Raw genomic sequence first — 13,660 nt, 5'->3', positions numbered from 1 at the left:
GATATAAAATAGCACACACTTATAGTAAACACATCTCTACTTCCATTACTACCTTTGGAGAGATTTTTCTGTGCTCCTGAATGGTTTCTTTTCATGGCACCTAAAATAAGATGCAGCACTAATCACAACCATCACAGCGAATAGCCACAAATACAATCTGCTGCATCGTCGATACATCCTGCAATGACCATGTAAGGACGCTCTCAGTAGTTGTACTTGCCTGCTTGCTGTTTCTGTCAATGACAGAACATAATCATAACAGTGAAGTCCTGATGTTCAATTGGGGGTCCGGTAATGAAGAGGAAGTTGCCCCTTGTCTTACACTACGTCAATTAAGGTGTTGATGCACAGTTACACTGCTGGTAATGGGTTTGTCCTTTGCTTACATGCACTGCTGTGATATTGTTAAATAAAGATATGCAGGTATTTGTTTTTAATATTCCCAGTCTCACCCTGCCTCTCCAGCCTTCGCTGACAAACAAATCTCTAATTTACTTTCAGCCACCACAAGGCACCTTGGGACATGGGTGGCATGCAGAGTGTTTACAGTTGCACTGCCCATAGAACATACCACGCTGGCAACTTTAAATAAACGGCAGACATAGACACTCAAAACAAACGCATGCATAATTGTGCTTCCCTGAAGGCAGGAGCCCAGTTTGTTGAAATACCAACCGAGACAGAGACATCGTCCACTTGGTAAATTTACACAACTTATGATCATACATGAGCAGTTTAATATACGATCGGAGCTGTTGACGCATGTCGAATGTGTACGTTGGAAATACTGAGTATCTTGGGGTGGTGACAGAGGTCCTGTGAACCGGAAACTCAGAATTAAGATGGACAGATGGATGGATGAACATGGATAATGAGTTGAATGGGATGGATGAATGGACAATAAATGGATAGATGGTCAATAAGTGGACAGACTGATAGATGGATGGATGGATGGATGAACATGGCCGACCACATGGATCTTAATGAGCTGCTCGAAAAATGTCCGGGGTGATCTGGATACATGTAATAGGTGGTTGCCCTCCACTATAGAAACTAATACATTCAAGAGCTGACTGAACATGAATAGTAGCTGTCTCATCATGAGAAGACTACACAGGGTCACTGACATAAATGCGTCATTTTCAGGAAAAGGCCCACTATCAGTAAGAAAAAAATGGTCATTTATGATAACTCATAACTCACTGGATAATGGTGGAATTTCACAATAGACCACCATGACCACAAAACCAGAAGGACGCTAAGGGAATTTCAGTCTTGGACGTTTTTGTCTAACCTTCTCAGTCCTTGAAACGAAAAGCAGATTGTTACCGGTGAGAAACAGCTGAATATAAAGTCGTGGTTTGACGCAACTCTGTAGAGATTCGAAAAATCTTCTGTCTTGATTGAGAAAGAGGTCACGTCTCACATATGTGCATATGTATGTATAGTGTGTCTATCATTGTGTGCGTATATTATCGTATTTCAAAATAGGTCCAACTCCACAACCAAACTCTCAACGAGGAGACGGATAGCAGCATGTGTGAGGCAGAGGCAGCGTGACCGAGAGAATAAAAAAGGTTTCAATGTCTGCGTATTTTTTTCCTCTATTTTTCATCAGTATTTGTCCAGCGTGCCCTGCTTAATTAGTACCACATGTTGTCATTGACTGGAAAGCATCAAATGTCTAAGTCACGGAAATGTTAATAACCAAACTATTTAACTAGCCACCACGTTTTCAGCTGTCCATGTCATGAAGCCCTGCGAGGCGTGAGTTTAGAATTCCCTCCTTTGTGTTTGTTTTCACTCCAGCAGCGCAAAACTGGTTTCAAAATCCATAATTGTAGACACCGTAGTGATCCAGAGTTGATGGTGACTGTTCAGACTCAGAGGCACACTTTATCTTTCAAAATTCAGTATTTATTTCTATTGTCCTTTAACTGGATGCCCTATCAAACACATCTGCTTTTAATAAAGTGCCCGTAATGAGTTTCATGTTTAATGAGCAGTCCTCAAACTTAGCATGTCAATTTGAGGTTTTAAGTTCTCTTGACTCAATCCTGTGGCTCAACTATGACAAAAAATAACTGAAATAATTTCAAAATAAGATTTAATACCTTTATCCCAATTGACTATTTATTGCTAAATGCTGGTGAGAGGCAGTTTTACAGCCACAGATTTAGTTGCGGTACAGTGGAAAGGAGACCGGGCTTTCCCAATCCTGTAGACAATAACCAGGCACCTATTACACACAAATAATGAGTCAGGCCTGCTCTGGCTCACCTTGCTTGCTGTAATTCAAACCATCATGGAATTTGAAGATGTTTTCCCTGCTAACATAGGTTGTTTTTTCAGGAGCTTCACCTGCTGTATTCTCCGTCTGAACAGGCCTCAGCGGGTACGGACGGACATCATCTCAGGCTGTGCTTCCCACATACCAAATGAAAAAAAACAATGCCAAACTCAGTCAACAAGGCATACAGTTCAAACCTCAAACATCTGCTTCTCTTTAAACCAAAACATGAATTAGTTTCAGTGGTATGTCTTATAGGTCTGTAATATCATTGACATACATGTGAATCAGCTAGGTGGTAATTGGAGGAGCTGCGACCAACCCAGCCACGATGTGAGCCAAGACACACAAAAGACACCTGATTCTCTGAAAGACATTATGGTGACGATCAAGTGTGCCCATTTGGAGCACTGAGTGGGAACACTATCTTTTTTATGTGGCCGACGACAAATGCTAGGATCTAGTTTACGTATGTTTGAAGCATATTGAGACCATGCCAGCGCAAGTAGACGAGAATTCCATTATGTACCGCAGAGTGAAAGTGACAGCGCTCATCGTGGAGTGAAGAAGCATCACTCAAACCCTCCTTGCTCGCCAAGACAGGAGCAAGGAGGAGCACTTCTTCTTTTCCTTTCCTCTTTCACCGAAACTAACCAGTAACAGTTGATCTCATCTCTATCTGGTCTCTGCTGGCTGCGTGTCTCAAATCTATTCTTACGACACAAATGTCACAGAGGTCTCTGGGTTCACACCAAAAGCGAAGCCAATATTCATGTTGTGTCACTCGTGCAAGTTTGGCTGCAGGACAATTTGTGCGTCTTCACGGTATTCGCGAAAAAATAATGTGGATAAACACAGCGTGCAAATATTTGCCTGTTCTTCCTGCCACTTTCTATGTCAAACCTCCTCTGAACACACACACACACACGTTAAACATGAACTGCTGAATGTAAATGTAAAAAGGGAGGCAGGATTGCTGACAAAGCGGTTTTGCTGGGGCCAAAGCAATTGTCCAACTTCCAACGCCCATCACGATACAAGTAGCATATCTTGTCAAAAAGCTTGTGGTGCCCACAAACAGTGACAAGTAACATAGAGGATCTCAACACTCATTGGCTTTCACGATGTGTCATGCAAAAATTTTGAAATCAAATTACGCAAATTCCACGTTATTCGCATCGCGCCATTTGTGTTGGCCGAAGCAAGTAGAGAGTCTGGTGGTTTTTACTTGACACACACCACAGTTCAATATTAGGATAAAAAGAAGAAAGAAAAAGCGCCACTGTGGTTCCTGAAATTAGAAACGAGTCCTGGTACAAATTTCTCATCCAAAACCACTTAGTGTAGATTGATAATGATTAAGTACTGAGAACATACCATTCAAGACCAAGGGATTTTTCAACAGGAACAGTATTTTCTCAAAATCAATGGTTTCTTTCAGCATCCCACATCAATTCCTTTTATTGATTCAAGCCGCGAGTTTTCCAGAATCTCATGTTATATATCACCGTCATTTTCTTCACAGCGACTTCCATCATACTTTGTCTTATTAACATCACATTCTAGTAGCCGTGAGTATTTAATTATCAAAACTGATTTGAGGAGACTTTTATGTTGATCTGATTAATGTTTATTAAAATGTTTTTTTATTATTCCGATAATAACATTCAGTCAATGATAGAGCACAACAATGATTGACATTAGAGTCAATAAAAGAGCATGTGTACAATGTACAATGATATTTAAAATGTCATATTTCATACTTTCCCATTTACTAACTCTTGGCAGATACCAAGTATATGGCTAGAGAATAGTATTGGACTGAACTTTCAGTAGAAGCTGGTAATTAAATCAGCCTGAGACATTGCATTGTTTTGCGTCCCTTAACTTTTATTTGTCGCTACTAATAGAAGTAAAGAAAAAGCCTTTAAAAATGTCAAAACGTACAGTCAGGAAGTATCATAAAGGACCTGTAAGATGAAGTGTGACCTTGAAGAGAGCGAGAAGGAAATGTATAGGAGAAAGCTGATTACAGTGCTGGTTTGGTCACGTGTGTGAAGTGAGTTGGGGTGGAAAGAAGCATGTGATAGTCAACGGTTTCAGGGGAAGGAGACCAAAGGCACCGACAAAAATGGGAGATTCTGTGGATTTACCATCTACAATGAATGAATTACGCAAACAAAAGATTCCTAAAATAGCTCCATTATTCAGGAGTCTGCCTTGCACAGTACTGTTTACATAACACCCCCCCCCCCCAGGCAAAATGAGAATTGAAACGAGATCACACTTGGATGAGTTACCAGACAAAGGGTTCTTATCAGTACAGGTTTGATGGTCTGTTCGTTGTCAGATTCAAGATGCTCTTGTAAATTAGTTGGTTTAACGTGAGAGAAAAAAGGTAAATGTTAGAAAAGTATTTAACTGACCATTTGTATGGTAGTTCGGTGTCGACAGGTGGATCCTCATTGCATTAAAACACGCAGTTTATACTTAATGTTTCTTCTTGTTCCTCCATTTCGGAAAAACACATCAACACAATGCCACAAAGGAAGCTGCGTTTTCATGAACTTCTCTAAAACCGTGGTTCGTTCAGCTGTTTTCAGTTACAGTGTCTTGTCTCCTTCCTGTGTCAGCTCAGTGAAGTTAGAATCTGAGGAAACAACCCCACCTTGTGTTAAAGTTAGGGTCATGCAATATATACATACAAGGTATCTTGTTAGGGATCACTGTGTGGATTGGAAGCCTGGTAAAAAATGAATCTTGTGGCCAACAGTGGTGTGTAAAATTACAATTAATTGACTTCTGTAAATCAGTACAACTTTGATGTAGTGTTCAAACTTTTACCTCTTTTTCAGTCCATGTAACAGCTATAGTTACTAGTTACTCATTTTAGATTGGTTAAAACTGGCACAACATCCACCAACTATAACAATACAAGTCTGCTTACAGTTCACATGAATGCATCAATAATATAATGTATAATAATATATTATACACATTATATTATACACATTATACACACTGCTAAAACACTACAGCTACTTTACTTCTGTAAAGTAAAAATAGCAGTAAAATCCATTAAAAGTAAAAGCATGTAAGTATTAACCACATACTGTACTTAAATTATGTTTAAAGTTTAAGGAAAGATTAATGAAGTTGTGCGAATATTTATTTGGCAAATATTGACAAATTCATATTTAAGAAATAACTGATAACTTATTGAGGTGAAGCTTACTTTATCAGCATAATACAGTAAACTGTTAGGTAGTTTTATCTATAATATTACCTCGTATAAATATTTCCCTCTGACATGTAACGGGGCGGTAGTATGAATTAACACAAATTCAAATATGTAAAGTACCTTCAAAATGTATTCAAGTGCAGTACTTGAGTTAATGAACTTGGATGCTTTCCTCCCCTGGGGATAATAGCGTAGATAGGAAGCTTCCTGTGAACTATAGTTCCTTAAGTGTTTGGACTTATATTTAAAGTGCAGCAGATGAAGACCACATATCCATAATTGTCCTCTGTCTATTGCACAACACAGATGTTAGATACACAACCAGAGAGCGATAATCACCTGCCGCCTGTGATGCTGTCATTCTTACCGTCCCTACATGTGCTCCTGTTTCCAAAGTCTTTATCTACTTAACCACGAGGACGCTCACATGGTGGACACGCCGATCACATCTGCCTGCTCCAGTTAAAACCTTGTCCCATTGGTTCCGGACCTGGCCTGTCAGCAAGAAGGGCCGGCACACTTCAGAGAGGTTGTGACCCCCGCTGACCTGGATTACCACAGGCTCCTGTAGCAATCTCATGAGCCGCTAAACATAGCCTGTGCCTGGGATGGGTTCTCTAGTGAAGGCTGCAGTGCGACCTGCCCTGACCCAGTCTGCAACAGGCTGGACCAGATTAGTGCTCCGCTCTGGAACAGGGACACTGGCAGAGGAAGGATATAGAGTAGCATTAGTACTTTTCTTTTTAAAGTCCTTATCTCGTGTTAGATTAAACATGACAATGAAATGCAGGTGAAGTAAAGCGCAGTCAATTTATTGATTCATGGAAAATATCACATCTTTACATTTTTGAGATAGCTTCAGTCAGTACATTTCCTGTTTTTTCTGCCACACATCTGAAAGGTGACCAATTGAAACGCCTCGACCAGAGCAGTTTTGAAATTTCCTTTGACTAACGTGCCTCGCAAATTTCTGTCCAAAAACCTAATGCAGGATCCAATGACACATTTTAATTTTAATTATTTGCTACAACTCCATTTCATACCCACTGGTTTGTCCCATTCTGATGGCCTAAATGAATCACATCACCCCCACAAGTAGTTATTTGTGAATATACAGTTTATGTATTCATGTTCAGTAAAACAGCAAGCAGATTGAAGTTTGAATCACCGAACTACAAATTGAAGATCAGACACCAACAAGGACAAGATGTGTCTGAAAAGCATGAGTCATCAAAGCAGCGGCAACAGTGACATTTGGTTTATTTTTCTTCTTATAGAACCAAACCTATGTAATAGTCACATGGTTTATACCAAAGTCTGTATATGTTCAACTGCATGTATTATGATGAAGTCTTTATTAAATAGGTTTATTATATTCTAATGAACTACGAGTCTTGCAAGAAGGTTGAGGCGTTTTCTTGAGTATTATGGCACATTTTAAAACCAAAGAGAAAACATGTCACGGTCATTTACTACAACAATAGGCAATGCAAACTTTACGACACACTAATATATATGGATATATTTTGTGACCAAAGTTTGTCATCAATACATTAATATTTGAGAACACATTAATAAAGCTTTACATCAATATTGAATCATCAGGATATCTGTCTGCAGAACAAATGTATTGACTGCATTCCTCAGTTGTTTTCACAAGAATCGTCCTGAAGCAATACAACACACTACTGTCTCCAATCAGTGCTGCAGGCGAAGCCCACGACTCAAGACAAGACGATAGAACATCCCCGAAACCCTCAGCACTTTTCTGTCTCCCATTCTTGTCCCAACTTTTCAAGGTATTAGAATATCTCATCTGAGCACCAATGAACACCCTACATTGCAACTATTTTCTCTTGCGATAACCAATAGTGACACAAATTTTACATATATATATAGCTATATATTTATGTATATACCTCCAGTGTGTACACAATCTGACCACTACCTCTGATGGGATCAGAGCCTCCTCGTTGTGACATAAGACCGCCACAGAAAGGGTGCATGCAAGAAGAGTACTCAATTCAGAGTTTGGAGAATAACCACTGGCGCAAGAAAGTCAATTGTCTTTGTTGAAGATTATTTGGAAAGAATTAAATGGCCAACTTCTCTGTAAGAGCTGTGGCACGGGTTCCTATCCCTCTGCCTGTTCAGTGTTGCTCTCTCCTCTAAATTTATCAGGAGCTGGGTGACTCGGCAGAATCTTGGTCTGAAGTACGGGGGCTTCGGCCCCCCTAAAGCTTGGTCCATTAACTTCTCTAGGGATTATTCTGTCGGTGTTTGCTACACAGATACCTTTGAAGTAGTTGGATGTACTGAAGCACAAATTGCAAAATTCTACAGGTAAGTGATTCTGAGGGGGAAGTTGGTTTATCATTCGATAATTGTTCCTTTTTTTTGGTTCTTGAAGAGAGTGATCTTAGGAGGACAAGCAATGTTGAGATAAATGTCAGTGTTCTCTTCACTTGGCAGTCATCATCTGGACAAACTCTGAAAAGAGCAAAAAACATCTTAAATGACAGACCTAAAGAGTAACACTTAGCCATGATTGCTTTTGTTACAAGACATTTTTCATTTCAATTTTTCCTTGTCTCCGTCCAATACAATAAATGTGCTCCTTGTCTTAATAGGGTTTCAGCAAAAACAGAAAGATTTTGTTGCGATAATCGCAAGTCAAAGATAATCTCACCCTCATAGTTGACCTGACCGTCGCCATCAATGTCTGCCTCACGGATCATTTCGTCAACCTCCTCGTCAGTGAGCTTCTCCCCCAAGTTGGTCATGACGTGTCGTAGCTCTGCTGCGCTGATGTAGCCGTTACCATCCTGCACACGGCAACAGAAGGGCTTCCATTATCATATTCATTTTACATAAGAACTATGAGTCAAATCCCACTGAAATCGGTTTCCGTGTCTCTACTAACGTCTCTAAAGTTTCCTCAGCAAAATAAGAATTTACCCTCTTCTTCACATTGATGATTTGAACTGTAGCGGAATGCTGAACATTTAAAAAATATTGTCCAGCTGATAGACACACCAAATAACAGAGCTCCTAATTTCATTGAGTGGCACTGGTTAATGTTCTCAGTCTAGTCAGTCAGAACGTACCTTGTCAAAGACTCTGAAGGCTTCTCTGATCTCCTCCTCGCTGTCTGTGTCTTTCATCTTTCTGGCCATCATGGTCAGGAACTCAGGGAAGTCAATCGTACCATTACCTACAGAAATGCAAACAGAAAGGAGTTTTTATTCAAGTCATTACCAAAGACAGATGTGTACCTTTAGATAGCTCGTCACCAGAGAGTACCTTCTTTGGACATTATCTCCCGGCAAGGGGACATTTCAACAATAACATGATTGCAGTAATTCCAACGTTTAAAAAAAAAAAATTGTGCGCCTCTTCCTCACCATCAGCATCCACCTCATTGATCATGTCCTGCAGCTCGGCCTCGGTGGGGTTCTGTCCCAGAGAGCGCATCACAGTGCCAAGCTCTTTGGTAGTGATTGTACCGTCACCGTCCTTGTCAAACAGCGAGAACGCCTCCTTGAACTCTGCACATTCATAGAAATAACACCATGACTGTACAATGAGGTCGAGGCAGACACTTCACTTGTTATCACAACATTACAAGTAGTCTGAAATGAAACAAATTTTCATGAGAGGTTTTATCCTGACACCAAATCTTGCAGCAGATTTGTTTTCATTTTTCAACCACATCACATGGATCTGGTTAATACCAAGGAAATCCATCTGTGTGTGTCATGAAGGAGTTGGAAGGACAGGAGTATAAACAGACCCAGACCTGAACCACCACCTCACATCCTCATACACCTCTGATTCCTTAAATCTCTTAGATACTTTCTTTGGTTTGGTGATTAGAATTATCTCAAGCTACATTAAAACAAACACTGTTAGGGTATGCACTCACCAGCAATTTGCTCCTCGGTCAGCTGATCAGCCTGTTAACAAAAGAGTAAGACTCTGATAAAGCATTGACAGGTCATCATGAAAATGATCTTTTTGGCATCATAGATAGTGTTTAGGATAATATCAACAATATTATATTACAATATCAACATTGACATATTTTCTTTTTTTACAATTTCAAATTAGCAAATCTTATTTCATTGTGGAGCTGCTCTCTCTTTGCCCCACACAAAAAACACTGACAACAGACCTGCGTCTCAGAGTCATAGTAGCTAAGAACAACAACACATTTGTTCTTTGGAAACAGAAATGATGTACGTGTTTTTGCGCATGCAGCAGGGTATGAGATCAGATCACAAGTGGTCACTCAGTTCACGTGTGGACACATTCCAATGCCTGGCATGAACGGATGAACTTTGTGTTGACCACTCGTGACTGCATCACCCAGGAAGCATGTTTACACCAAGAATGAACAGGGCCTTTAATTCTAAAAGGTCAAGTTTGAGTGGATGTGAATTAAATATCTTGACGGAAGATTTAAAGAGATGTCACTTTCCAAATATACTAGTTTGTAATAGTTAGTCTGACTTTCAGTTATAAACTGAAAGTGTATGTGTCTGCTCGATGCAGCAGCAGAGGTAACAGAGTGACGAAGTCTGATCAAGCAACAAGAGGAGAGTTGACCAACGAGGGGAGTTGGTGTCCAAGGACTGTAAAATGTTATGGATGTTTTGAAGGTCCACCTGCATCGGTGCAGAGCGCTGCACACAGCTCTACAATGAACAAAATGTCAAGTCCACCGCAAGAGCGAGGTTACCCGCAGCGAATTCTGACGGCAAAGATTTCCGTAACGCAGGACTGGCATGCATTGCGCTGGAGGCTTCGATAAAAACGCTGCTCATTCACTTTGAATGTGCTGATGTCGTGTGTTGCTGAACTGCTTGTAACTGTGGTTCAATTGCTTTGCTTGCACTGTGTGCTCTGGCAGCAGCCAATCAAATTGTGCTTAAACAAACACCCTAGCGTACACCCAGGACAACCGTATGTCCTGCCTGACACCAAACATTTTAAATAAGCCTGGAAGGAGGAGGCAGAGGCAACTGGTGAACCTAGTGTGTGTTTATTTGTTTGAGTTATTTCCTGTGTACTTTAGCTTTGCATTGACGACTAGCACTTGACGATTTGACGATTGCACCAGCACCGAATGTCAGGCACGCCCACCCATCAAGCGTTAGAGCAACTTGCATGTGTAAATCCTATGTGGTCATGGGTTTATTACCCGCTGACAAAACTTCCACACTGTGGCATCCCTAATTCTATTTAATCTGAAACCTGTTGCATTATTGAAATTAAGGTCAAACAGATACACTGACAGAATGTACAAGGTTATTTTCAGAAAAACACACATTTATTCATACCTGCTGCTCTTAGATAGGTTTTACCGCTTTTGCCTTGACATTTTTCAACTTCTTATGAGGCGTCGTTCTGTTATCCTCGTGAGGTCTTACAAGGCCTGTCTAAGTCAGTCAACATGCCAACTTCAGCCTGAGAAAGTGTGATGAGGGACGGGTATAAATATTCCACAGCCCGAAATACACACGCCTGCTATAATTAGTGAGACTCGAACAGGGTCGCCAATGTAGCACACTGAATATCACTGCAACTAACCACCTCTTCACATTATTTTTTACTGAACAAACGAAAGGCAAAGTTAATTATCATAACTGCCATCTGTGCCAACTATTGCTTAACAGTGCTTGCTGCTTTGTGTCTGTGTGTATTCCCTCATATTGTCAGGAGATTCTCAGATGACTGGGGAAAAACTTGCATGATTAGATCCTTAACTGCTTGCTACAATAAATCCTACAAGTCTACAGCATTACTGTAGTAATGTCAGCTTGATGATGCAAATAAGCTGATGGTGCTATATTGCCTTTGATGGATGGCAATTAAACTCCTGTAGCACCAGAGCAAACGCATCAAACAAACAAAACGCCTGATGTTGCATCAAAACTGAAAGATAAACAAGCTTCTAACAATATTTTCCTTTTTCAAAACCAAAGTGATTAAACCTAGCAGTTCTGTAGCTCATGGTGGTGGTAACAGCATGTGTTCTTCAAGTCATCGTCAATGAGTCACCACGGCGGTGGGGTGGGTGGGGGTGAGGGGGGGTAAAAAGAAGGGAACAAGCCAGACTACAGAGTATCCTTCCTGTCCACTGCCAGACAATTTGATGGTGCTGAAGCAAGCAGTGTCTGGATCAGGGCAGAGCACAGTTTAATGTTAGAGGATTTATTGAGACGCAGTGAAAAGTGCTGAGCAGAATAATAAATCTGTCTTTCAGCTAATCATCAAACAAGAGATCATATCAGATATCCTCAAATCAAGATCAGAAAACAAAACAAAAAAGGCTGCCGGGTTATTTTTTTGTAAATTCTGTTGGGGGAAGCGTGATCCAAGTTTCCTTACTTGGCAAGACAATATTTATGACAAACCACGTGTCTGTTCTTTTACATTACAGAGAACAAAAGTGGTGAAAGATAAAGGACAAGGCACAGCGGAGAGGCTTTGTTTGCAGTACCACAATGGGGCTCTTCATTCTGATACAGTTTGTTCCCCCCTGTTGAAGGGTGCACTGCGGGTCCTGACAGCCCACTGCACCAAGCATGGTGTGGCTCAGTGCGGGGGGGGGGGGGGGGGGGGGGGGGGGCACAGGATCGTTCGGAGGGAGCAGAATGCGGTTCAACGTTATGGCGCACTACGTAACGGAGGAGATGCTGTCATGGTGGTGCTGCGAGAACACTGCAAAAAATGATGCACCATGAACTCCCCATGCAAAATCCACAACTGTCGCTAACGGCAAACTGCTACTTCAGAGCTGTATGTTCTTATGCAATCGCATTTGGTGGCGATTACAAGCTCTCTTCTTTGGCTTGTTGCTGAGGAGCCAGCAGGAGCCTTGTTGCAGCCACCTGCTCTGTGGGGGGGGCACAATGGTATCCGGGAGAAACAGTTCAAGAAGCCACAGTTCTGAAATGCGTCTTGCAAGATTAACGAGACGGGTTTCAAGATCACATTAACACCGTCTATTTTTACACAGCAGCCCCTTCGCCGCCACCACGCCCACCCTCGACTCGAAGCTGGCCATTAAAAAACCCCGCTGCAAACCTTGGTCCAGACGCCGAGGTCGAAACCACAATGTTTACCAACACTTACGCAAACGCGCTAAATGACAGATACGGATCCCCCGTTTCCTCCGTCCACACGACGTGCCTGCTGCGCAATTGACATTTCCTCCTAAACTAATACAGATAAACACATTTCACCTCCGTCACCTGCCGAGGAACGTTACACGGAGCACGGTGGGTGGGTTCCCGCGAGGAGTTGACAACTAGCTGAAGTGATCTTCGGTAGAGTTTAGCGCCCGTTCACTGCACCGCAGCATTAACCTCCAAATGTCTAGCTAATAACACACATGGACGCCGCGGTGGGCTGGTCCGGAGCTCCACGTTGGCTTATCGGATGAGAAGCTGACGATAGTCGTTCATAGTTCATAGCCCGACTATAATAACGACTAACTACTCGAAGGCTGATCTCATTGATTCCAGTGCAGCTGACGTTTACGATACTAGGCTAACGGTAGCTAGGGCTACAACAAACGTTTACGATGCTAGGCTAACGGTAGCTAGGGCTACTACGAACGTTTACGATGCTAAGCTAACGGTAGCTAGGGCTACTACAAACGTTGACGATGCTAAGCTAACGGTAGCTAGGGCTACTACACACGTTGACGATGCTAAGCTAACGGTAGCTAGGGCTACTACACACGTTAACGTTAGCCGTACTCACCATTGTCCCGGTGTCGATTCTAGCTCCGTGAAATTTGACAAAACGCCCAACGAATGGTTTTGTGTTTGATTCGCGCAGGAGATGTGTTCCCCAATGAAGTATTCACTTCATTCAAATATGTGTGTTCGGTGAGTCGGAAGACGTCGCGGATCTGCGTTGCAGTCGAGTTGCCCTCAATCCACATCGGCGGCGCCAGCGTGCTGCTAAGCCTCGGTTTTGAGCACAGTATCCCTCCGCGTGCTCATCTTCGGTCGTCCCAAAAGGTGCATTCGTCAAAATAACGAGCCAAAGGTTTGAAAAAAAAAAGAAGAACATTAATACTAACCTTCATCGTTTATTAATGAATGTCAATTTGA

General features: G+C 41.7%; 2 protein-coding genes across 3 annotated transcripts in view; both read right to left on the bottom strand.

The window, feature by feature from the left end:
- The window catches only part of ptgir (prostaglandin I2 receptor), a 31,494-nt gene extending 25,304 nt beyond the window's left edge, over positions 1 to 6,190 (bottom strand). The window contains exons 1-2 of one of the 2 annotated variants that reach the window (XM_035623745.2): positions 5,871 to 6,190; positions 4,717 to 4,940 (exon numbers count right to left, since the gene is read on the bottom strand). The gene's annotated coding sequence lies outside the window, so the exon portion shown is untranslated. Of the gene's footprint in view, positions 1 to 4,716 lie in introns of both variants that reach the window. The other variant, XM_035623746.2, reaches the window with a different exon arrangement.
- Positions 6,191 to 6,322: 132 nt separating this feature from the next.
- Positions 6,323 to 13,507, bottom strand: calm3a (calmodulin 3a (phosphorylase kinase, delta)). The gene is made up of 6 exons (XM_035623752.2): positions 13,305 to 13,507; positions 9,457 to 9,487; positions 8,936 to 9,079; positions 8,639 to 8,745; positions 8,221 to 8,356; positions 6,323 to 8,021 (listed from the first exon to the last, which is right to left on the bottom strand). The coding sequence occupies exons 1-6, from the start codon at positions 13,305 to 13,307 to the stop codon at positions 7,993 to 7,995; spliced, it is 450 nt and encodes a 149-aa protein (XP_035479645.1). The 5' UTR covers positions 13,308 to 13,507; the 3' UTR covers positions 6,323 to 7,992.
- Positions 13,508 to 13,660: the final 153 nt, after the last annotated feature.

This window comes from Scophthalmus maximus, chromosome 11 (assembly GCF_022379125.1).
Source record: "Scophthalmus maximus strain ysfricsl-2021 chromosome 11, ASM2237912v1, whole genome shotgun sequence".
Lineage (NCBI taxonomy): Eukaryota > Metazoa > Chordata > Actinopteri > Pleuronectiformes > Scophthalmidae > Scophthalmus > Scophthalmus maximus.
Note: the sequence above shows the minus strand (reverse complement) of the source record. Positions and strands in the feature narration are given on the sequence as shown.